The sequence below is a fragment of the Microcaecilia unicolor genome, chromosome 13, assembly GCF_901765095.1.
Source record: "Microcaecilia unicolor chromosome 13, aMicUni1.1, whole genome shotgun sequence".
NCBI lineage: Eukaryota > Metazoa > Chordata > Amphibia > Gymnophiona > Siphonopidae > Microcaecilia > Microcaecilia unicolor.
In genome coordinates this window covers 91,885,607-91,909,472 of record NC_044043.1, presented here as the reverse complement: position 1 = coordinate 91,909,472, position 23,866 = coordinate 91,885,607, and the positions used below count along the sequence as shown (strand labels likewise).

The following is a 23,866-nucleotide window of genomic DNA, read 5'->3' as shown; positions in this document are numbered from 1 at the left end:
TTTCGTGGCTGTGTTTAACATCTATTTGAGCACAATTTATAAAGTGCTGGTCGATTTGGGCATAATAGATTGTTTATACACAAATGACACACAATCCCTAGTCCTGTAGCGGGCCCGGCTAAACTCCAAAGGGGGCGTGTCGGCTTGGTAGCGAAGGTGGGACAGGGGCGTACATTGAGATGGCCGGCTTCACTCGATAATCAAAAAAAGAAAGCCGGCCCTGACGAGAATTTGGTCCGTTTTTTTGGACCCTTTTTTTTTGGTCCAAGTCCACAAATAGTGCCCCTACTGACCAGATGACCACCAAAGGGAATCGAGGATCACCTCCCCTGACTCCCCCAGTAGTCACTAACCCCCTCCCACCAAAAACCCCCCAACTTTAAACACTTTTTTTGCCAGCCTGAATTGTCATACCCAGCTCCCTGACAGCAATATGCAGGTCCCTGGAGCAGTTGTTAGTGGGTACAGTGCATTTCAGGCAGGTGGACCAAGGCTCCATCCCTGTTCCACGTGGGGTCGTTAATGTTGAGCCCTCAAAACCCCCCTAAACCCCACTGTACCCACATGTAGGTGCCCCCCTTCAGCCCTTAGGGCTATGGTAATGGTGTAGAATTATGGGCAGTGGGCCTTGAGGGGCATCTGGGGGGCTCAGGGGAAGGGTGCTATGCACCTGGGAGCAAATTTTATTTTTTACTTTTTTACATTGTCCCCTAGGGTGCCCGGTTGGTGTCTTGGCATGTGAGGGGGGCCAGTGCACTACAAATGCTGGCTCCTCCCATGGTAAAATGCCTTGCATTTAGCCGGGTTTGAGATGGCCGTCTCCGGTTTCCATTATGGCTGAAAATCGGAGCCGGCCATCTCATCTAAACCCGGCTAGCGATTTGGCCGGCTCCAAGCGTATTTCGAAAATATGCTTGGTTCTGCCCCCTCGTGTAGCCGCCCACGAAGATGGCCGGCCATCTATTTGGCCGGCGACGTTCGATTATGCCCCTCCACATGACCCCTGAAGCAGACGGGTATCTGTGGCCAATTGAAGTGCTGACGTGTGAGTTTGATTGAATTATTTATGTTAATTCTTTCTATATTAACATGCTTTAAATATTTATAACCTATATGTGTATTAACATCCTTGTTATTAATGGATATATAATTGAATATATAGATATGCATGTTGAGTACATATTTATGTTTTTTATCTTTTCAATAATGTTTAAGATTGTTATGATTTTTAATTTTATATGTTTTGAATATACAGACGGGTTTGTCCCATCGAAACATGACCCCGTGTCGGATCTTATGTGCCTGTGGTGCTGACTAAAGATTACTGCAATTTGTATTTGGCTGTGAAGATTTCTTGGTCTACCTCTACTCCTTGGATTTCTTTTGGATTACATATAGGTTTTTCCCCCCCTTTACCTTCAGGTTTGGTTTTCTTTACGTTAAAAAGCATCAGGCCTTGATTGTCTAACATTTCTTTGAAATGTACAGGTTTTTTTTGTAACATTTGTACCCCGCGCTTTCCCACTCATGGCAAGCTCAATGCGGCTGCTGTGCCTGAAATCTCTATTTTTTTTTTCAAATCTGTTGGGGGTAGGTTTTAGTTGAATAGAAGTGATGTGGTAGTTGTGTGTTAGTCCACTTTTAAAGGTAATAAATAGAAATCAAACAAAACAGAGAAAAGAAAATAAGATGATACCTTTTTTATTGGACTAACAATAAATTTTTTGATTAGCTTTCAAAGGTAACCTTTCTTCAGATTGGAAATAAGTAAATGTTGGCAAATATCAATGAAACACAAAAGCATTCCAATGGCAGTCTCACGTGAAGAGGGTGGGGTAGGTTAGGTAAGAAACAGGGAGAGTTGGATAGTAGATAAGAGGGTGACAAAGCAGTAGAACTTCATGGTTTATAGTGGGACTAGCCGTTGAGCCCGTAAAAACGGGCTGGTATTGGGGTTTTCCTTCCCCTCCCCTCCCCGCGAGGTCGCCGCCGCTCCCCCCCACCTCGGAGTCACTGCCGCCGCCCCCCCTCCACCCGGCCCGGGCCCTCTCTTCGCTTCTGAACTTACACATCCATTTGCCGAACGCAGCAACGCACATCAGCTCAGCTGCCATGGGCCCTTCCTTCTCTGCCTGTGGCCCCGCCCTCCTGTGATGTAATGTCAGCGAGGGCGGGACACAGGCAGAGAAGGAAGGGGCAGCTGAGCTGATGTGCGTTGCTGCGTTCGGCAAATGGATGTGTAAGTTCAGAAGGGAAGAGAGGGCCTGGGCCGGGTGGAGGGGCAGCGACTCCAAGTGGGGGGGGGGGGAGCGGTAGCAACCTCGGCAGCGCAGTTTCCCTCTCTGTCCCACCCCCTCCCGTCATCACGTATTGACATGGGGGCGGGACAGAGAGGGAAGTCTCTACTGCGCATTTGCGAGTGAGTCGGTCACTCGCCGTTTATATGTTTGATAGAAAACCCAGCTCTTTGTTAAGTCCTGTTTGGTGGGTGTCTAAATATTTCATCATTTTGACTTCAAAGGTCTTATGTTCCTTGATTATCTTAAAGTTTCCTTTTAGTATTCTCACTATAAATCATTGATGCAGCGTTCTGGTTTTATAAAGTGCTGTCCCACAGAGGTGACATCCTGGTTGGCATTTTTCATATGATGTCTATGTAGATTAAAGACTTATAGTTGAATAGAAGATAACCATTCATGTTGGAGTAAGAAATGGCCTTATGTTGAGCGTATAAGGTGGATAAGAGGTTCATAAATCTATTGCAAATGTTAAAAGATTCTAAAATCAATTATTAGTACTTTTAGTTTGATTAATATTTTGTAGCTAATCTGATTTGAGGTAACTTAAAGGCTGTCAGCATTGTTTCCTTTTTCATAATATAACGGTCTTGGTCTTTCTCAATTCAAAGTATATTTCATCAGCCAAGAGCTGTTGTAAATTTCCCCTTGCCGAGTATAATGTTTTGGGAGACAGCATACTCTTATGAAGGCCCTCTAATCATTTAATTTGATGTTGTACTTTAATTGTTCATGAAATCATATTTCTCTTTTGAGACCTCCAATGTTTTAAAATCATCCCTGAGAACAACTGTGCACTTGCAACTTCATCAATCTTAAATAGGCCCTCTAAGTTCTCCCAGAATCTAACACGAATAATAATAGAATAAACCACCATCCTTTTCAGCAGACATCTCCACCACCTCCCGCGGTCCAAGTGCCATTTGACACGCATAGGTCATTACTGCCTGGTTAGCGTGCCAAGTGGCATTTGATGCACATAGGTCATTACCGCCTGGTTACCGCGTGAGTGTTTACCGCTAGGTCAATGGTTGGCAGTAAGGTCTCAGACCCAAAATGGACGCACGGCAATTTTGATGTCCATTTTAGGCAAAAATTGTAAAAAGCCATTTTTTGCAGGCGTGTTGAAAAATGGATCTGCATGCATCCAGAACACACACCTACACTACCACAGGCCATTATTCAGAGCACCTTAGTAAAAGGACCTCTAAGGGCTAGATTCAGTAAATGGTGTTCAAAATTTGGCATGGAAAAAAAATCCACACTGAATGGTATTCAATAATAGAATAGCGCGTTGCGCCGGGATATGCGTTCAACTTTGGTAATGAGGAGTTACACCACGTAAACCCAAGTGTAAATTCCAGGGTGTAAGTTGGACACAGATCCACATCCTATATAATAATTTCCACCTCCAACGTTCCATGCCTGGCTGCCTGGGTTTGTAACATCTCCTGACGTCAGCCAGCCTCCAGCGTTCCATTCCCCCTCACTGTCCTGCCCTCGTGCCAAGGCGTAATGACGTCAGAGGGCGGAACAGTGAGAGAGAAGGGAACGCTGGAGGCGAGCTGACGTCAGGAGGGATGTTACAAATGGAACGGAAGCCAGTGCCAGCCAGCCAGCCAGAGAACGTTCAGGTACAAATCGAGGGGAGGAGAGAATCACAGGATATCGAGGGGAGGAAGGGAAGGGAAGGGCAAGGCAGAGGAGAATTGAGGGACATGGAGGGGAGGGCAGGGGAGAGAGAAAAAAAAGCTTTCATGACAGCCTTCCTAGGGCCCATTTCATTGATGAGGAAACAGGCATGGTTCCACTAGTTATTCTGTAAGACTGCTTGCATTTTAAGGGAAAGCCCCTGACCTGCTCATGCCCCTCCCATGGCCACGTCCCCTTTGCAGATCTCCATGAAAACACTTAGGCATTGTTCTATAAATGGGTGTGTAAGTGTATTTTCATGTGGATCTGCCATTTGTGCCCCATTTCAGCGTCTTGCAACCTTTAAAGCGCTTTTGCGCACCAAAGTTTCAGCGCAGAAGTCGTGCCTAATGTTCAGCACCTTATATAGAATTTCCCCCCCGAAAATTAAAAAAAATGTGGGGCTCTTTTACTGAAGGGCTGGCGCAGGGCACCGGGCTTGCCATGCGCCAATCTGGAAGTACAGCCGGGGGTTACATCATAAATACAGCTTTTAATAGAAGGATCTTAATGAGCAGTTAAAGAACTTTTCTGTGTGACAACTGTGTGAAGACATGCTAGAACCTCCCCCCCCCCCAATACTCAGAGCACAGGCTTCGCCAGTGGCATACCGAGGGCGGGGTGGAGGGACGGTCCACCCCGGGTGCAAGCTGCAGGAGAGGTGCAGGGAGCAGTCGTGCGGCTGTCGGCTCCGCCGGTTCCCTGCTACCTCCGCTGTTACTTCCTGTTCCAGGGAACCGGCGGAGCCGACAGCCCTGCAGCTGCTTCCAGCACCCCATCAGGTAAGAAGAATGCAGCTGGGGGGGGGGGGGCTTGGAGGTGATGCGCTGGGGGGGATGCTGCACCTGGGGGGGGGGGGAGACTGATGACGCTGCACCCGAGGGAGGGGGCTGCGCAGCAGCGAACCGCCTCGGGTAGCAGCCGACCAAGGAACGCCACTGGGTTTCGCACCTGAAGCACATTCATTTTCACATCTTATGTGTGTTAAGTACAAGCTTGACTTCACTTTAGTAAACCAGTCTCTAAATCCCTCTGTCATCTTGCAGCCTGTGGTGTAATGCTGTGAATCCTTACAGAGCCTTTTGTGGTCGCCTTGCACAAGAAACCTGGAGATTGTGTCTAAACAGGGCTGTGGTTTGATAAGTAAGAGGCAAGGTGACAATTTCGCAACATCTTGACTTCACTTCAGAAACAGCTCCTCAGAATCCATGTTCATAGTGCTAGGTTGGATTTAACAGTTCGTAAAGAGTCTCCCCCCCTCACTCAGGGGTCCTTTTACATGCAGCAAAAATGAAATTATTGCAAGAGCCACTCAGTAGCTGGGCGGTAACTCCATTTTGGCGCTTAGACGGCTGAGGGGAGACATGATAGAGGTATATAAAATAATGAGTGGAGTGGAACAGGTGGATGTGAAGTGTCTGTTCACGCTTTCCAAAAATACTAGGACTAGGGGGCATGCGATCAAACTACAGTGTCGTAAATTTAAAACAAATCGGAGAAAATATTTCTTCACCCAACGCATAATTAAACTCTGGAATTTGTTGCAGGAGAATGTGGTGAAGGCGGTTAGCTTAGCCGAGTTTAAAAAGGGGTTAGACGGTTTCCTAAAGGACAAGTCCATAAACCGCTACTAAATGGACTTGGGAAAAATCCACAATTCCAGGAATAACATGTCTAGAATGTTTGTACGTTTGGGAAGCTTGCCAGGTGCCCTTGGCCTGGATTGGCCGCTGTCGTGGACAGGATGCTGGGCTCGATGGACCCTTGGTCTTTTCCCAGTGTGGCATTACTTATAATCTGTATCCTGTTTTCTGCCAAACGTAGAAGCATAAGTTTTCAGCTCAAAATTCATCTTAATTTTAGAGGTGCAAAGCTACACTCGTAAATTTGGGCCCGACATCCTGGTTTCTAGATTTATGAGTCTAGCTGCTGAAAATCAGTGCTAAGCTTCTAACTTTTTTTCCCCACCCTACATCTGTCCCTATGGCCACCCACTTTTTATTCTCCTAAATTTAGGACTTTAGAGAAACCTTGAGTATAAATTTGCAAGCGAGGAGTCACTACTGCAGGCAGTGGCGTAAAGTTACAGCAGTGATACGGTCACAGTGACGGGTGGAGGAGTGGCCTAGTGGTTAGGGTGGTGGACTTTGGTCCTGAGGAACTGAGTTCGACTCCCACTTCAGGCACAGGCAGCTCCTTGTGACTCTGGGCAAGTCACTTAACCCTCCATTGCCCCATTTAAGCCGCATTGAGCCTGCCATGAGTGGGAAAGCGCGGGGTACAAATGTAACAAAAATAAAATAGATACTATTGGAGATTCTACATGGAATGTTGCTACTATTGGAGATTCTACATGGAATGTTGCTATTCCACTAGCAACATTCCATGTAGAAGGCTGCGCAGGCTTCTGTTTCTGTGAGTCTGACATCCTGCACGTACGTGCAGGACGTCAGACTCACAGAAACAGAAGCCTGCGCGGCCACATTGGTGATCTGCAAGGGCCGACTTCAAATAGTAGCAACAGTGGAGGAGTGGCCTAGTGGTTAGGGTGGTGGACTTTGGTCCTGAGGAACTGAGTTTGATTCCCACTTCAGGCACAGGCAGTTCCTTGTGACTCTGGGCAAGTCATTTAAACCTCCATTGCCCCATGTAAGCCGCATTGAGCCTGCCATGAGTGGGAAAGCGCGGGGTACAAATGTAACAAAAATAAAATAGATACTATTGGAGATCTACATGGAATGTTGCTACTATTGGAGATTCTACATGGAATGTTGCTATTCCACTAGCAACATTCCATGTAGAAGGCTGCGCAGGCTTCTGTTTCTGTGAGTCTGACGTCCTGCACATATGTGCAGGACATCAGACTCACAGAAGCAGAAGCCTGCGCGGCCACATTGGTGATCGATCTGCAAGGGCCGACTTCTACATGGAATGTTGCTAGTGGAATAACAACATTCCATGTAGAATCTCAAATAGTAGCAACAGTGGAGGAGTGGCCTAGTGGTTAGGGTGGTGGACTTTGGTCCTGGGGAACTGAGGAACTGAGTTTGATTCCCAGCACAGGCAGCTCCTTGTGACTCTGGGCAAGTCACTTAACCCTCCATTGCCCCATGTAAGCCACATTGAGCCTGCCATGAGTGGGAAAGCGCGGGGTACAAAATGTAACAAAAATAAAAAAAATAAAAATACACAGCCGACGAACAGACAAACTGATAAGAAATGTGATACTGTTAAGTGAGACAGCTTAGTGTAAAGTTAAAATGTAACCAAGAGTCATATGCTGCGTGGTAGCTGAGTCATAGCTTGTCTCCTGGCTTTGATGGCCAGGAGGCCCACATCATCAGATCAAGAGAGAGGGCGGGGTGCATCCTTCAATGGGATACACCGGAAGAAAAGGATCGTGGTTGAGTCCTCTAACGGGATATGCCGGAGAGACAATTGGTGCTGCAAGAGGCACCACAGCGGGAGAACCGGCTGCTTCAACGGCATGACCTGTGGGACAGAGGAACCTGTGTACCCATACATACATGCATATGTAATGTTGCTAGTTATAATGTCAAGTATTAGAAATTACGTGTGTTAAGATTAAAAGTGTAAATGTAAGTGCACCTGGCTGCGGCCAAATAAACTCCAAATGATATCCGAAGTAGACTCCAGTGTATCTGATTAGTCGACAGGAAGTATGTATGAGTATGTGCCGACTGTAAATTTGTTCATTCGGCCCCAGTAAAGTTTCAAAGAAGCAGTGGCGTACCAAGGGGGGGGGGGGCGGTGGGGGCGGTCCACCCCGGGTGCACGCTGCTGGGGGGTGCTGCGGTGCGCGCCTGCTCTGAGTTTGCTGACTTCGCGCGTTCACTGCAGCTCCCTCTGCCCTGGAACAGGCCACTTCCTGTTCCGGGTCAGAGGGAGCTCCAGCGAACGCGCGAAATCAGGGAACTCTGAGCAGGCGCGCGCTGCGGCACACCCCCCCCCAGCGGCGTGCACCCGGGAGCGGGGGGTTCCGCGCTGCATCGGGGGGGGGGGTGCTGCACCCATGGGGGGGTCCGCGCTGCATCGGGGAGGGGGTGCTGCTCCCGGGGGGGCGGGCGCCGCCCCGAGTGTCCGCCCCCCTAGGAACGCCACTGCAAAGAAGCCGCATAATTCTCAAGGTTTGAGCATATATCCTTGGACATGTTTTGGAATATAGAAAGGTGGTATGATTCATTTGTAAGAGCATCGCTTTGGGTGATGGACGAAGTGGATGATGCCTGTGAAGACATATATAGAGACTGCTAGAGTTTTTTTAGATGTTTTTAGGAGCATTTTTAGATATTTTTCTCCTGCAGGAGATTAAAGAGAGCAGCTAATCCCTTTACACATCACAAGAAGGGGCTTGTTCGTCCTCTCCCTGTTTTGGAAGAGCCAAGGAGTTAAAGCAAGTGACTTGTTTTCTACACCAATGGCGTAGCCATGGTGGGGAAGGGGGGGCCAGAGCCCCACTCTACAACTGTAGCACCCTTTACCTTTGCTGGTGGGGATGCCAAAAAGTCCCAGCATGCTCAGAGTAGGAAGGAAGCAGCGTGAGGACGAAGGGAGCGACGGTACCGTATTTATTTGGCTGGCGGGGCCTCGGCAATCCCTCCAGCAAAGGTATGGTTAGTGCACAGGTGCAGGGGTGGATAGGGGGGAAGAGAGGAATGTGTCGCCCCCCAGTCCACCTCTGGGCACCCCCAAAATTGCAGGGCTGGCTAATCTAATGTTCCACACCCATATTTCTTCTCTAAGGGGCCCTTTTACTAACTACTACTACTACTACAAATCATTTCTATAGCACTACCAGTCGTACGCAGCGCTTCACAATTGAACATGAAGAAGAGACAGTCCCTGCTCAAGAGAGCTTACAATCTAAATCAGGACAGACAGACAGGACAAATAAGGGATAAGGATAGGACACAGATAGGACACATAAGGATAAGGGACTATTGAAGAGAGGAAGATAAGATAAAGGTTACGAACAAGTGAAAAGTTAGGAGTCAAAAGCAGCATTAAACAGGTGGGCCTTTAGCCCGGATTTGAAGGCGGCCAGAGATGGAGCTTGACGTAGCGGCTCAGGAAGTCTATTCTAGGCATAAGGTGCGGCAAGATAAAAGGAACGGAGTCTGGAGTTAGTGGTGGAGGAGAAGGGTGCAGTTAGGAGAGATTTACCTAGTGAACGGAGTTTCTGGGAAGGAGCGTAGGGAGAGATGAAGGTGGAGAGGTAGTGAAGGGCTGCAGAGTGAATGCACTTATAGGTCAATAAGAGGAGCTTGAATTTTATACGGAAACAGATAGGAAGCCAGTGAAGTGACTTCAGGAGCATAGCAACTTTGGCGGAATATTAGTCGTGCAGCAGAATTTTGAACAGATTGAAGAGGAGACAGATTGCTAAATGAGAGACCTGTGAGAAGCAAGTTGCAATAGTCTAAGCGAGAGGTGATAAGAGTGTGGATGAAGGTTCTGGTAGTGTGCTCAGAAAGGAAAGGGCGAATTTTGGCGATACTACAGAGGAAGAAACGACAGGTTTTAGCAATCTGCTGAATATGTGCAGAGAAGGAGAGGGAGGAGTCGAAGATGGCCCCAAGGTTACAAGCAGATGAGAGACAGGAAGAATGAGCGTGTTGTCCACAGAAATAGAGAATGGGGGAAGGGGAGGGGTTGGTTTAGGTGGGAAGATAAGGAGCTCAGTTGCATAAGCTGCATAAGCATCTACGCCTGCCCAACATGTGCCAGTTTGGAGTTACCGCTCAGCTAACACATGGCTCTTGCGGTAATTTCATTTTTTGCATGCATCTGATATGCGTGTCCGAAAAAGAAATGTTATTTTCTGGTGCATGTCTGCTATGCACGCCAAGTGGCATTTGATGCGTGTAGGTCATTACCGCCCGGTTAATGCGTGAGACCTTACCGCTAAGTCAATGGCTGGCGGTAAGGTCTCATACCCAAAATGGACATATGCCAATTTTTATTTTGCCACTCGTCCATTTTCGGCACAAATTTAAAAAAAAAGCATTTTTTGCAGGCGTGCTGAAAAATGGATCTGTGCACGCTTAAAACATGCGCCTACCTACACTACCGCAGGCCATTTTTCAGCGCACCTTAGGAAAAGGCCCCCTTAATTTCTAAGGATGACTGGGACGAAGTGTGTGAGTATCCTAGATGCATGGAAGAAAGCTCTTCCCCACAGATTTTCCTCAGGAAGAAAACAATTCTAATTTCTGAGCTCCTGAGTTCTTTACAGACCAGGAGTTCCCCGGGGGAGGAGGGGCGGCGAGGGATTTTGGATTGGGGAAGACAGAAGTGCTGGACATGTGGGGGGAGGAGGGGGACTGGAGGGAAGGGACAGTGCTGTCAGACTTGTGGGAGGAAGGGGATTGGAGGGAAGGGAGAGAGCTGATGGACATGGGAGGAAGAGGAGGAAGGGGCTGAAGGGAAGGAAGTTAGCTGCTGGGCATGGGAGGGACTAGATGGAAGGGAGAGACCTGCTGGACTTGGGAAAAAGAGGGGGCTAGAGGGAAGGGAGAGAACTGCTGGAACAGCACAAGGAGGGAGGGAAGGGAAACAGAGATATCAGACCAAGGAGATTAAGGAAAAGGGGATCAAATACTGTTTTGACCTATCTGTTTTGTAAGGCCTACCCTGCTGTTTCTGATTAGCAACCTCAACTCTGCACTGATTTAAGACACTGTTATTTCTTATATCTTTGCCATTTATTGTTCCCATTTACCCCTACCTTCCCTTTCCTTGATTCTATTTGTATTTGTTTAACATCGGCCGTATTGGAGCTCCCACATACGGTGACTTGTAAGCCACATTGAGCCTGCTAATGTGTGGGAAAATGGGGGATACAAATGCTGCAAATAAATAAATACAATCTTCCAGTATGATCTATTACCAGAAAGATGCCAAATAATTTGGGAGTAAAGGCGACAGTACCAACCGTGTGCGAAGAGGAGAAGGAGAGGACTTTGTACCTAAAAAGCAGAGAGTTAATTTTCATTCTGTTTTTATATAAGGCTGCCCCTATCATACAGACCCACACTTCCCAAATTTCCAAGCCCCTGACTGATTTCCCCTTGCTGTTGCCCCACCGGCACTTGCAGACCAGGATCAAACCATTACTAATTTCTTCCACACAAGAAAATGGCACCAGGTTAAGTCTTTCCCTGTCCAGAGGAACTGAGGGAAGGGCAGGTGAGGGAAAGGGAACTGATATACCACCTTTTGCAACTACATTCAAAGCATTTTACATATATTCAAGTACTTATTTTGTACCAGGGGCAATGGAGGGTTAAGTGACTTGCCCAGAGTCACAAGGAGCTGCAGTGGGAATCGAACTCAGTTCCCCAGGATCAAAGTCCACTGCACTAACCACTAGGCTACTCCTCCACTCATTCCACCAATAAGAGCCAACCTCATCAGTGATGTCACAATGGCTTGATTGCCAGATACAGTTCCCCAGGATCAAAGTCCACTGCACTAACCACTAGGCTACTCCTCCACTCATTCCACCAATAAGAGCCAACCTCATCAGTGATGTCACACAATGGCTTGATTGCCTGATACTTGGCTCACTTCTGATATTGTGATGTCATAAGGGAGAGGGGGAAAGGGAAATGGAACTTGATATACTGCCTTTCTGAGGTTTTTGCAACTACATTCAAAGCGGTTTACATATATTCAGGAACTTATTTTGTACCAGGGGCAATGGAGGGTTAAGTGACTTGCCCAGAGTCACAAGGAGCTGCAGTGGGAATTGAACCCAGTTCCCCAGAATCAGAGTCCGCTGCACTAACCACTAGGCTACTCCTCCACTCCACTTTGGTTGCTTGTTTTTGCAGAGGTCCAGACTTTTTGAATTGTGTTTTTAAAAAAAATATTTTAAAATGTTTCCAGTATAAAAGAAAAACAAGACATGACTAGCAACTGACCATAAATATATATATTATTTTTCTAAACCCTCCCCCCCCACTTTTGCTATTTCCCCACACTTTCCCTGTAAAAATTTACTGCTGTTTTCCAACAGCATAAATATCTTTCTACTCCATCAGAGAAAACAACCAAGTTCACAGCTTCTTGAAAAAAATTGATTCTTTTCACATCTTATTTTTTTTTGGGCAATCCATTCCACTTTCGAGGATCCAGTCCTTTCAATGTTTTGGCTCTTAGAGCAGGTAGCTTACAGTCTCGAAGGCCAGATGGAAGACCCAGTGGAAGTGATAGATTTTCTTTATAAACAGAAGTGATGGGAATTAAAATATTAATAAAACTGTTATTATTAAAACATTTACGTTTTGCCTACCATACAATTCCTAAGGGAATTAGTATTAAAAAAATTTCTAAAAACAACATTCAGGGCTGCTTTTATCAAGCTGCAGTAAAAAGGGCCCTGCGGTAGCAGTCAGGGCCATTTTTGCTGTGTAACATAGAGGGGCATAATCGAACGGCTCCGGCCATCTATATGGCTGGCGCCATAAAGCAGCGCCCCAACCGTATTATCGAAATAAGATAGCCAGCTATCTTTTGTTTCGACAATACGGTTGAAGCCGGCCAAATCTCAGCATTTGGACCGGCTTTAGAGATGGCCTGCATTGATTTCTGGCGATAATGGAAACTAATGCCGGCCATCTCAAACCCGGCCAAATCCAAGGAGGAGCCAGAATTTGTAGTGCACTGGTCCCCCTGACTTGCCGGGGTACTGCAGTGGACTTCAAAAATTGCTCCCAGGTGCATATCTCCCTTACCTGGGTGCTGAGCCCCCCAAATCCCCCCCCAAAACCCACTCCCCACAACTGTACACCACTACCATAGCCCTTAGGGATGAAGTGGGGGCACCTACATGTGGGTACAGTGGGTTTTGGGGGGGGGGTTTGGAGGGCTCCCATTTGCCACCACAAGTCCAACTGGAAGGATGCAGCTTTCACAGCACGACGAGGATGAAGAAGTTAAAAAAGACCTCGGCTGGGCTGGCGGGGGGTTGGGGTCCCCCGCCAGCTGAAGCAATATTTTAAAAAACCGGCAGGAGGAAGCGGACCTCGGGGGTAGGTGACGGCGGTAGGCGGGGGAAAGGGTTGACGGCGGTAGGCGGGGGAGGGTTAACGGCGGTAGGGGGGAGGGTTGACGGCGGTAGGGGGACGGTGGCCGGGGGGGGGGCTATAATGTGCCCCCTAACTCTAGCCCCTGCCCCCCCTACTGCCGAACCTCAGATACGCCCCTTCCGCAATGGACCTTATATTCAGGCAGTGATGCTCAGCGTTTTGCTGAGCGCTGCCGGTATTGTCCTTGGAATTCAATGCCGGGCTATATCCAGGCTCCAGCATTGAATTTCTGGGTTTACGGAGTCGGCAAAAACATAACCAGTTAACTGGCTATGGTGAACCGCATTAAAATAGGACTGACGTGGTCACAAATGTAACACTGTTTGGCAGATTAGAGTGAACCGCTCGGGAATGATGCTATTTTTGATCAAATGACTATGTATAAATGCTTTTTCTTGGATCATTTACCTAAAATTAGTAGAGACATGATCTAATGTAATTTTTTCTTTTTCCTTTCATACTTTTGCATGATTTGTGTATTATCAATCATAAATGAATATTATGTTTGTTAAAAAAATTAATAAAGAAACGTTTACAAAAAAAATAGGACTGACGTTTACTGGGTCCTGTTTCTGCAGTTACCTTGGTCGGTTAAGTTGGCACTTAGGGGCCCTTTTACTAAGCTGAAGGGGCCATTTTTGCCGTGTGCTGAGGCCCTTTTTACCGCAGTGGGTAAAAAGGCCAAAAAAAGACATGGCCGTGGGGTAGGACTGGATTGGCCACTGTTGGAAACAGGATGCTGGGCTTGATGGACCTTTGGTCTGTCCCAGTGTGGCAACACTTATGTACTTAGGATTCTGAATGGAATCTTGCTACTCTTTGGGGTTCTACATGGAGTGTTGCTATTGTTTGGGTTTCTGCCAGGTACTTGTGACCTGGATTGGCCACTGTTGGAAACAGGATGCTGGGCTTGATGGACCTTTGGTCTGTCTCAGTGTGGCAACACTTATGTACTTACTAGCCAAGGTCCTCTTCTTCCGGCGCAAGGCTTTGTTTTTTTTCTGTGAGTCTGATGTCCTGCACGTCCCCCGCCAGCAAAGGTAGGCAATGGCAACGGCGGCAGTGGGGGAGGGTTGGCAGTGGGAGGGGGGGTCGAGAGGGTCGTCATCAGGGGGGGTCCAGGGCCAAATCTACCGGGGCCCGTGACCCCATGTAGCTAAGCCACTGGTTTGCAGGCAGCTTGTCTTTCGTAAAGTCTTACCTGATCCTTGTGGTTGATGAAAACTATTCCCATAACAATGAATTCTCCTTCGTCAGACCAATATCCCCATCTCCTGGCTGAGGATGGAATAGGTTTGATGTTAGGACTTCAGACGTGTCCTTGAATAAAGTAACGCCATTAGTCAAACTATTTTCTTAACTATGCAGGCAACATCATCTGCAGCTCATTCTTCATTAAGCTGATGAAGGGAACAGAGCTCTAGAAAGTCACTTAGAGCATTGGGTTCAGTTTTGGAGGCCGTATCTTGCTAAAGATGTAAAAAGACTGGAAGCGGCAGGAGTCCCACCCCACACACGTGCCATTTCAGGGGGGAAAAAGAAAACCCCTGGAAATGGCTTGCACGACGGTAACCTGGTGGTAATCAGTCATCAAAAAACAACAAGCTCCCTCGATATAAAATGCAAATTACATCATGTAAAACTAAATTCCTGTGAAGTGCAAAAGAATATGTTTTTCTCTTATGGTTTCTGCCAGCTGCCCACAGGCCTAGTAGTCTCTGCCAGTTCCCACTGTTTAGTAAGAACATAAACCTGCCTGGAAACGCTTCTAAAGAGGAGGATTGTGAGATTTCTTGAACTACATGGAATGCGGGACCCGTGGCAGCATGGCTTCACTAGTAGCAGGTCACGTCAGACGAATCTGACTGTCTTCTTTGACTGGGTGACCAAACAGTTGGATGTGGGAGGGGCGCTTGATGTGGCATACTTGGATTTCAGCAAAGCCTTTGACACGGTTTCGCACAGGCAACTGATAAATAAATTGAGTTCCCTCGGTGCGGGACCTAGAGTAACTGATTGGGTAAAAAATTGGTTGAATGGTAGGAGACAGAGGGTGGTGGTAAATGGAGCTTGCGCTGAAGAAAAGGAGGTCATCAGTGGAGTACCGCAGGGATCGGCCCCAGGGCAGGCTCTTTTTAACGTCTTTGTGAGCGATATTGCGGAAGGGCTGTCTGGTAAGGTTTGTCTCTTTGCGGATGATACTAAACTCTGCAACAGGGTGGACACCCTGGAGGGTGTGAATGACATGAGGAAGGACCTAGCGATGCTAGAGGAATGGACCGATATTTAGAGGAATAATGCTGCTTGTGAGGCGGCCCACAAGAAGTGTTATTCTTTTAAAATGGGATTCAACAACCTGCGATATTGAGATCCCACAAGTTGCTGAATCCAGTGGTGAATCAAGGTTTAGCAAAAGGTGAACTTTTACTGCACCTTAATGAATTCCACCCCTCTCTCCAGTTAGGCTCTTAAATTTGAGATTTATTTTCAGCCAAACGTAGGCACCTACGCACATACAATATGCATCAAATTTGAACCAGTGCCTGGCTACCGCATGACATGGGTGGTAATTCCATTTTTGATGTGTGTCCAAAACACCATGTAGTGCTTACTCAGTGGTAATCAGCAGTGTACACATCAGGGGCGTAGCCAGACTTCGGAAGGAGGGGGGCCCAGAGCCTGAGGTGAGGGGGCACATTTTAGCCCCCCCGACGCTGCGGACCCACCCGCCATTGTTGACCCCCCCTCACCGTCGCCGCCACCACCACCACCACCACCACCACCACCACCACCAACTTTGACTCCCCCCTGCCGACTACCCTCTCGACCCCCCGCCCACCACCAACCCTCCCCCGCCGCCATCGTCACCTACCTTTGCTGGCTTGGGAGGGGGAGGGTTGGCAGTGGTAGGGGGGGTCGAGAGGGTCATCAGCAGGGGGGGGGTCAAAGTTGTTGGTGGTGGTGGTGGTGACGGCGGCGGCGAGGGGGGTCGGCAATGGCAGGGGGGGTCAACAATGGCGGGTGGGTCCGCAGCACCGGGGGGGCTAAAATGATATAAAGTAGAATAAACTTTATTGTAGACTTGACACAGTACTGTATTTCAGCCACAGGCCTGCCTCAGGAGTCTTGAGCAGTGTAAACAAAATTTTGAATCACTGTCTCATCTTGGATGTTACCGAAAAAAATTTGTATCCAATGCTGGATGGTCTAATCAAAGACTTCCAAGATCGTACGAAAACGCTTGTAGTCTCGGCATCCTGAAGCCATTGGTCCCCTTACCTCTTGTGATACTTTACCACTTACACTGAATCTCGGGTCCTGCGATCCTCTCAACTTAACCTTCTGTCAATTCCTACACACTGTGTAATATTTCATGAACATAGCACATACCCAAGTTAGAATATATGCTGTAATCTGAATATCATCATTCAACCCTCTTGCACAAATGTGCAAGTTGAGGCAAAAAAAAAAGTTACCCCTAGAGTTTTTTGTCATTTTCTCAGCAATCGCTTTGAATTTGAATGTGAAATTTTACATGCTTATTTAGTCATCATACTTATGTATTACTATTAAACAACATTTAATTATCATAAGTTATATTGATGTTTTTGAAATTGTAACATTACTACCTACTGATTTTTGCACATTAAAAATGTTTGAGCTAAAACACAGTAAAATAACATCATTCAAATGATACAATTAATAATGTGTCAGAATTTTGCAGTCACTTTGATTGCTCAAAGTGTCTGTCCTCTCTCTTTAGGTTTAAACTTTAAGGGCCAAGCTTTAGTTTTGAATATAAGTAGAGCGAAACAAATAGGGAAAACACAGGACCTTCAGTCAATCGGTTCCTGTGGTCAGCTGTCCCAGATCATCTGCAACGCTTCCTTGAGTTAGGTGATTGCGACTTTGCATGGAACTTGTGATATGCCTCCAGCATGGCTCCCCAGACAAAAGGCTATGTCACTGTGACATCATTAACAGTAAGCTGGTACCCCCTTTTTTTCAAATAATGGTAGTTTTACAGTGCATTTTTGAACATGTGAAAATTGCTGGGTGGTCACACTAAAAAGTCTGTAACTTTGCCATGCTTAAAGATAAGCTCATTCCACTCAGCACATAACTGTAGATAGTAACAACAAATAAAGTTGTAAAAATTAATGTTGAAATTCCAAGTAATTGCTGAGAAAACAAAAAAACAATTCTAGAGGGCTACTTTTTTTTTTTTGCCTCACCTTGTATATTTTAATCAAAGGAAACAAGGAGTTAAATGCAAACCTCTAGTCTCTTTTCTGACACCTCCTATTTAACTGGATACATGTGTAGGTTCCATAGTGTTGCTCACCTAGGTCCTAATTTATTTAACTTTTTAAATAAATAATACCTACCTTCTAGTAATTCAAGGAGCACAGCAAAGAACATCCTTAACAATTCTTATAATACAAGGAAAAAAATAAACACTCCATAAACTATAGAAATCATTGCAGACTTTTATTTACTCATTACAACAACGTGTATCAGTGTTGGATGAATAAGAGAGAAAGGGTTGAGTTTAATAAGCGTAATCATTGTGAAATGCAGTTTAACATCACACTGGAAGTATGGAGTTCTAGTACCTGTATTATCCAAGGACTGGATTTTTGGTAAAGTGGGATAATTAAGTTGAGCAGCAGACAAACAAGTGAGGCATGAACAAATATCCAAGGAAACGGAAATCTTTTGAAAACAGTTGTGGTTATTTCAAATGTAGTGCGATGGAAAGTGCATGTGATAATTAAGTTGAGCCACCGGAAGAATAGGCAGGACCAGATAGAGTCCATCATTAGTAAGCTCACCTCCAATGTCTTTGGACTTTTGCTTACAGGGGATCACTAAAAGGTAGCTCAGCCTCCACAGAAACCAAACAGACCCCTAATTTGCACAGTGGAGGCCGGCTTTCAGCACCTTGGAGAGAGACCAAGCCACTACAGAGGAGAACTAAATAATTAATTCAGCTATTAGATGAAGCAGACCCAGATAGACCAATTAACACCAGACATGCAAATATTACCATACATATTCATAATCTTGAAAAACTGACTGGTTTGCACTCCCCCAGACCAGATTTTGCAACTTATTTAGCATGTCATTCTGCTTCCCCAGCAACGCCAAATTTTGTATGTGTATTTTGGATTATAGGTGTCCAGGTTTCTTCTGAAACAGAAGGCTGCTGTTTTGTCACAAGCACATGCCAGCAACCCACACTCATCAGGTGCGTCAGCTGTAGAAGAAAAGAAAAAAGAAAACGTTGATCCTGGAGAACTGGGTTCAATTCCCACTGCAGCTCCTTGTGACTCCGGGCAAGTCACTTAACCCTCCATTGCCCCAGGTACAAAATAAGTACCTGAATATATGTAAACCGCTTTGAATGTAGTTGCAAAAACCTCAGAAAGTCGGTATATCAAGTCCCATTTCCCTTTCCCTTATGACATCACAATATCAGAAGTGAGCCAAGTATCAGGTAAAGCCATTGTGACATCACTGATGAGTTTGGCTTTTTTTTGGTGGAATAAGTGGAGGAGTAGCCTAGTGGTTAGTGCAGCGGACTCTGATCCTGGGGAACTGGGTTCAATTCCCACTGCAGCTCCTTGTGACTCTAGGCAAGTCACTTAACCCTCCATTGCCCCTGGTACAAAATAAGTACCTGAATATATGTAAACCGCTTTGAATGTAGTTGCAAAATACCACAGAAAGGCAGTATATCAAGTTCCATTTCCCTTTTCCCCCTAGTTCTAATATTTTTGGAAAGCGTAAACAGATGCTTCACATCTACTCATTCAACTCCACTCATTATTTTATAGACCTCTATCAAATCTCCCCTCAGCCGTCTTTTCTCCAAGCTGAAGAGCCCTAGCCGCTTTAGCCTTTCCTCATAGGGAAGCCATCCCATCCCCTTTATCATTTTCGTTGCCCTTCTCTGCACCTTTTCTAATTCCACTATATCTTTTTTGAGATGCGGCGACCAGAATTGAACACAATATTCGAGGTGCAGTCGCACCATGGAGCGATACAAAGGCATTATAACGTCCTCATTTTTGTTTTCCATTCCTTTTCTAATAATACCTAACATTCTATTTGCTTTCTTAGCCGCAGCAGCACACTGAGCATACAGTGGATCTCCAGACCAGATGCTTCCCTTCTTTGGTGGGGGGGAGGGGATGAAGGGAATTCCACTAACATCTTTTGGCCTACAAATGGAGGAGCGTTGTCGGGTTATTAGCCCACTGCTAAGGCACACAAACACAACCGTAATTCTTTTCATTTTCTTTTGAATACTGCTGTCGAATTTGGCCTTTTGGGGATTGAACATGGAGATGGACTTGTCGGTAGTCCTTTAATTTAGATTTTATAGTTATTTATTGTGGTCATTTACTCATGTAACTATTTGTTTATCCCTGCATGTTTATATATTTGTGCTTTTATGTGTTTTGTTCATTTAGGCATACGTACATGTTTTTCCTTTTTTGGAGGTGAAACAAGGACTTTTATCAACCTATTTATTCATATTTTTTTACAGGGCAATAAGATGTTTTTATCTAATGATATGCTCAACTGAGCTGGCTATGACTATCCCCCAATGTTTTAGCGTCCAGTGATGTCATTGACGTGTGATGACGTCATTGGAATGCACGTTTTGGAATGCATAAGTCCCGTGGTGTTTTTAGCATTTGTGAGGTGGAAAATGTGCTTTTTCAGGACCAGTAATCGTTTGCCATTTCAAGCCATCCTGTGTGCTGGGAGAGTGAAAACAAAAGCCTGTCTCATTTGATTCTAGACCAGCCGCATGCTTTTAGTGAGGTATTATGCTTTTTTATTAGTTTTTTTTTATTATTGAAATCTATTCTTAACCATCTTATCTTCAGGAAGTCATTGAAACCCATTTTATTTATGAAAGCCTGCCCTTTGGACCCAAATTAACGTCCTACTATATGTGACTGTGAGGCTCATTTTCAAAGCACTTAGCCTCCCAAAGTTCCATAGAAACCTATGGAACTTAGAGGGGCATAATCGACCAGAAACGCCTATCTCCATGGGCGTTTATCTCCGAGAACGGGTCCGTGAAGGGGCGGAGTGAACCGTATTTTTTAAAAAAAATAGACGCCCATGTTTTATTCGCCAAGGTGTGAGCTGGGTGTTTTTGCTTTTCACCGATAATGGAAAATGAAATCGCCCAGCTCAAAAACGAATAAATGCAAGGCATTTGTTCGTGGGAGGGGCCAGGATTCATAGTGCACTGGTCCCCCTCACATGCCAGGACACCAACCGGGCACCCTAGGGGGCACTTTTACAAAAAAAAAAAAAAAAGGTAAAAGAGCTCCCAGGTGCATAGCACCCTTCCCTTGGGTGTTGAGCCCCCCAAATCCCCCTCAAAACCCACTGCCCACAAGTCTACACCATTACTATAGCCCTAAGAGGTGAAGGGGGGCACCTACATGTGGGTACAGTGGGTTTGGGGGGGTTGGACGACTAGTAGCATTAAGCAGCACAATTGTAACAGGTAGGGGGGGATGGGCCTGGGTCCACCTGCCTGACGTCCACTGCACCCCCTAACAACTGCTCCAGGGACCTGCATACTGCTGCTTGGGAGGAGGATATGACATTTGAGGGTGAAAGTAAAAAGTTGTGAAACATCATTTGTTGTGGTGGGAGGGGGTTAGTGACCACTGGGGGAGTCAGGGGAGGTCATCCCCGACTCCCTCTGGGGGTCATCTGGTCATTTAGGGCACTTTTTGGGGCCTTATTCGTCAAAAAACAGGGTCCAGGAAAAGTGCCCTAAATTCTAGCTACAAACGCATCCATTATCGGCGAAGGGCGCCCATCTCTGTTCGGGTGATAACCACGCCCCAGTTCCGCCTTCACCACGCCTCCGACACTCCCCCGTCAACTTTGTCCGCATCCGCGACGGAGTGCAGTTGAAAGCGTCCAAAGGTCGGCTTTCGATTATGCCGCTTTATTTGTTTTTGTGAGAAGAACGCCCATCTCCCGATTTAGGTCGGAACTTGGGCGTTATTCTCGTTCGATTATAAGCTGGTTAGCCTCCCAAAGTGCTTTGAAAATATGCCTCTGTATTACCCTTTTTATCACCATCCCTCCTTATTTCACTGTTCCTTTATAATACTGTTACTTTATGCTCCTACTTTATATTGCATTTGTGTAAGCCACATTGAGCCTGCAACTGTGTGGGAAAATGTGGGGTATAAATGTGTTAAATAAATAAAGCTAAGCTTACTGCAAGTGATGGTTCCATTGCTGACAGTGTAATCATAGTCATCCAGTTTGGGTGTACAGCCATTTGCTTTGAGCTTGGCATAACAGCAGTCGTGAGCATGGCAACATCTAGAAGGAAAATAGGGGAAAATGTTTCATGTTGAGGAAGACACAATAATTTTGCTCTAGAAATATGATATTTAGAATGGCTCTCTCTTTGGCAGAGCAGGTGGGGGGGGGGGGGAAGAGGGGTTGGTGGTTGGGAGGCGAGGATAGTGGAGGGCAGACTTATACGGTCTGTGCCAGAGCCGGTGATGGGAGGCGGGGAATCCTGCTGGGCAGACTTATACGGTCTGTGCCCTGAAAAAGACAGGTACAAATCAAGGTAAGGTATACACATATGAATTTATCTTGTTGGGCAGACTGGATGGACCATGCAGGTCTTTTTCTGCCATCATCTACTATGTTACCATCAGGCTCATTTTCAAAGCACTTAGCCTCCCAAAGTTCCATAGAAACCTATGGAATTTAGCCTCCCAAAGTGCTTTGAAAATATGCCTCTATGTTTCTTTTCACTCACCGGTCTGTTGCATCCAGAGGCTTCCCTCTTCCACCTGTACCACAGTAGCATCCATAGAAGGAATAGCTGGGGACGGCATGCTTCCCAGTTACATTCCTGATCATCTGAGCAAAGTCTAGAAGGTTTCCATGGACCATCATACAAACTGCAAAGGAAAAAAAAGGAAGAGCTGACATCGAGGAAGGCAGAGAGTACAACAGAGCAAGATCAGCCATTAACATTTTTTCAACATTATGTAATTGCTGCCATTTGACTAAAGGAAGAGGAATGAGCGCCTGACAGTCATCCCAGCATGTCCTGAAGGGAGAAGCAGTCCAGGTCATTTATAAATGTGTTAAAAAGCACCAGCCCATGTACATAAGGGACTTGCCACATCTGCTCTGGATTACCTATCCTTTTTCAAATTTGAACTCCTGAGAGTCCAACGTTCCATGAAGTGTTTATTGGAAGACAGCAGCAAGATATTGGATATTACCAGTAATATTTTAGATGTAGCTTTATATCAACATACATCCAACCAAAGACTCCTGAGGAAAGGGGGGGGGGGGGGGAAATGGGACTTGATATACTGCCTTTCTGAGGTTTTTGCAACTACATTCAAAGCAGTTTTACATGTATTCAGGTACTTATTATGTACCAGGGGCAATGGAGGGTTAAGTGACTTGCCCAGAGTCACAAGGAGCTGCAGTGGGAATCGAACTCAGTTCTCCAGGATCAAAGTCCACTGCACTAACCACTAGGCTACTCCTCCACTCATTCCACCAATAAGAGCCAACCTCATCAGTGATGTCACAATGGCTTGATTGCCCGATACTTGGCTCACTTCTGATATTGTGATGTCATAAGGGAAAGGGGGAAAGGGAAATGGGACTTGATATACCGCCTTTCTGAGGTTTTTGCAACTACATTCAAAGTGCTTTACATACATTCAGGTACTTATTTTGTACCAGGGGCAATGGAGGGTTAAGTGACTTGCCCAGAGTCACAAGGAGCTGCAGTGGGAATTGAACTCAGTTCCCCAGGATCATTGTCTACTGCACTAACCACTAGGCTACTCCTCCACTTAGGCCGAAACATGACTCGTGTCGAGTCTCTGGATGTTTCAATAAAGGTGTTATTTTGGACATTGTCTGCTGCCCTTTCCTTTGTCACCCTTGTTGCGACTGTTTCTTTTTTACCTGTCCTCTCTTCATATTCCATATGTACATCTCATATGTGCTGTTCATCTCAAAACTCTCTGCTTTATTTACCTTCACTAACTTAGATCTCTCTAGACATCTCCCGGGAGACAGCCTTTTCTTATGCAGTCACTAAATTTTGGAATAACCTTCTCCTGGCAATTAGATCAGAACCTTTTCACACGCGGTTCAATCCGCTCCTCAGGATATAGTTGTTTTCGACTACATTTTCTGATTAGATTTCTCTTTCCTTTTTTTTTTCTCTTTTACTAATTTTTATCTATTGTAAACTGCTTCCATGTATTATTATGAATGGTGGAATACCAAGCTTTAATGAAAATAAATAAAAAATTAAATAAGACTGCAACTATGACCGACTTAAATAGAACTGAGGCCTTACACTGAATGGTGACAGGAGGACCCTCCATGTTTATTTGTTTTTTTTTTTTTAATTATTTGCGTTTTATAAACTACTAAGATTTATTTTAGATTTTCTGGTATATCAAATAAACATGGACTTTGAAAGCTCCTAAATACTATTGCCTCATGTTCTCCATCCAGGATTATCAACATACTAATACCACTAATTATCATGGCTATAGCGCTACTAGATGTATGCAGTGCTGTATGCTAAACACGTAAGGGACAGTCCCCGTTCCACAGATGATCAACATATGAACATCCAAGCCCTGTGTCTTCCTTTCCCCCTTCCCCACTCCACATAGTTTCCTCCTGGTGCTTTGGGCTTCCAGATTATTA

The 23,866-nt window shown here is 45.8% G+C and overlaps 1 protein-coding gene across 1 annotated transcript in view; it reads right to left on the bottom strand.

Annotated features, from left to right (window-relative positions):
* LOC115482423 overlaps window positions 1–23,866 on the bottom strand; it is a 62,040-nt gene that overhangs the window by 36,929 nt on the left and 1,245 nt on the right. The window contains exons 2-4 of the mRNA XM_030222170.1: window positions 21,930–22,074; window positions 21,372–21,478; window positions 18,225–18,362 (exon numbers count right to left, since the gene is read on the bottom strand). Of these exons, the coding sequence (XP_030078030.1) occupies window positions 18,225–18,362; window positions 21,372–21,478; window positions 21,930–22,074 (390 nt within the window). The remainder of the gene's footprint in view (window positions 1–18,224; window positions 18,363–21,371; window positions 21,479–21,929; window positions 22,075–23,866) is intronic.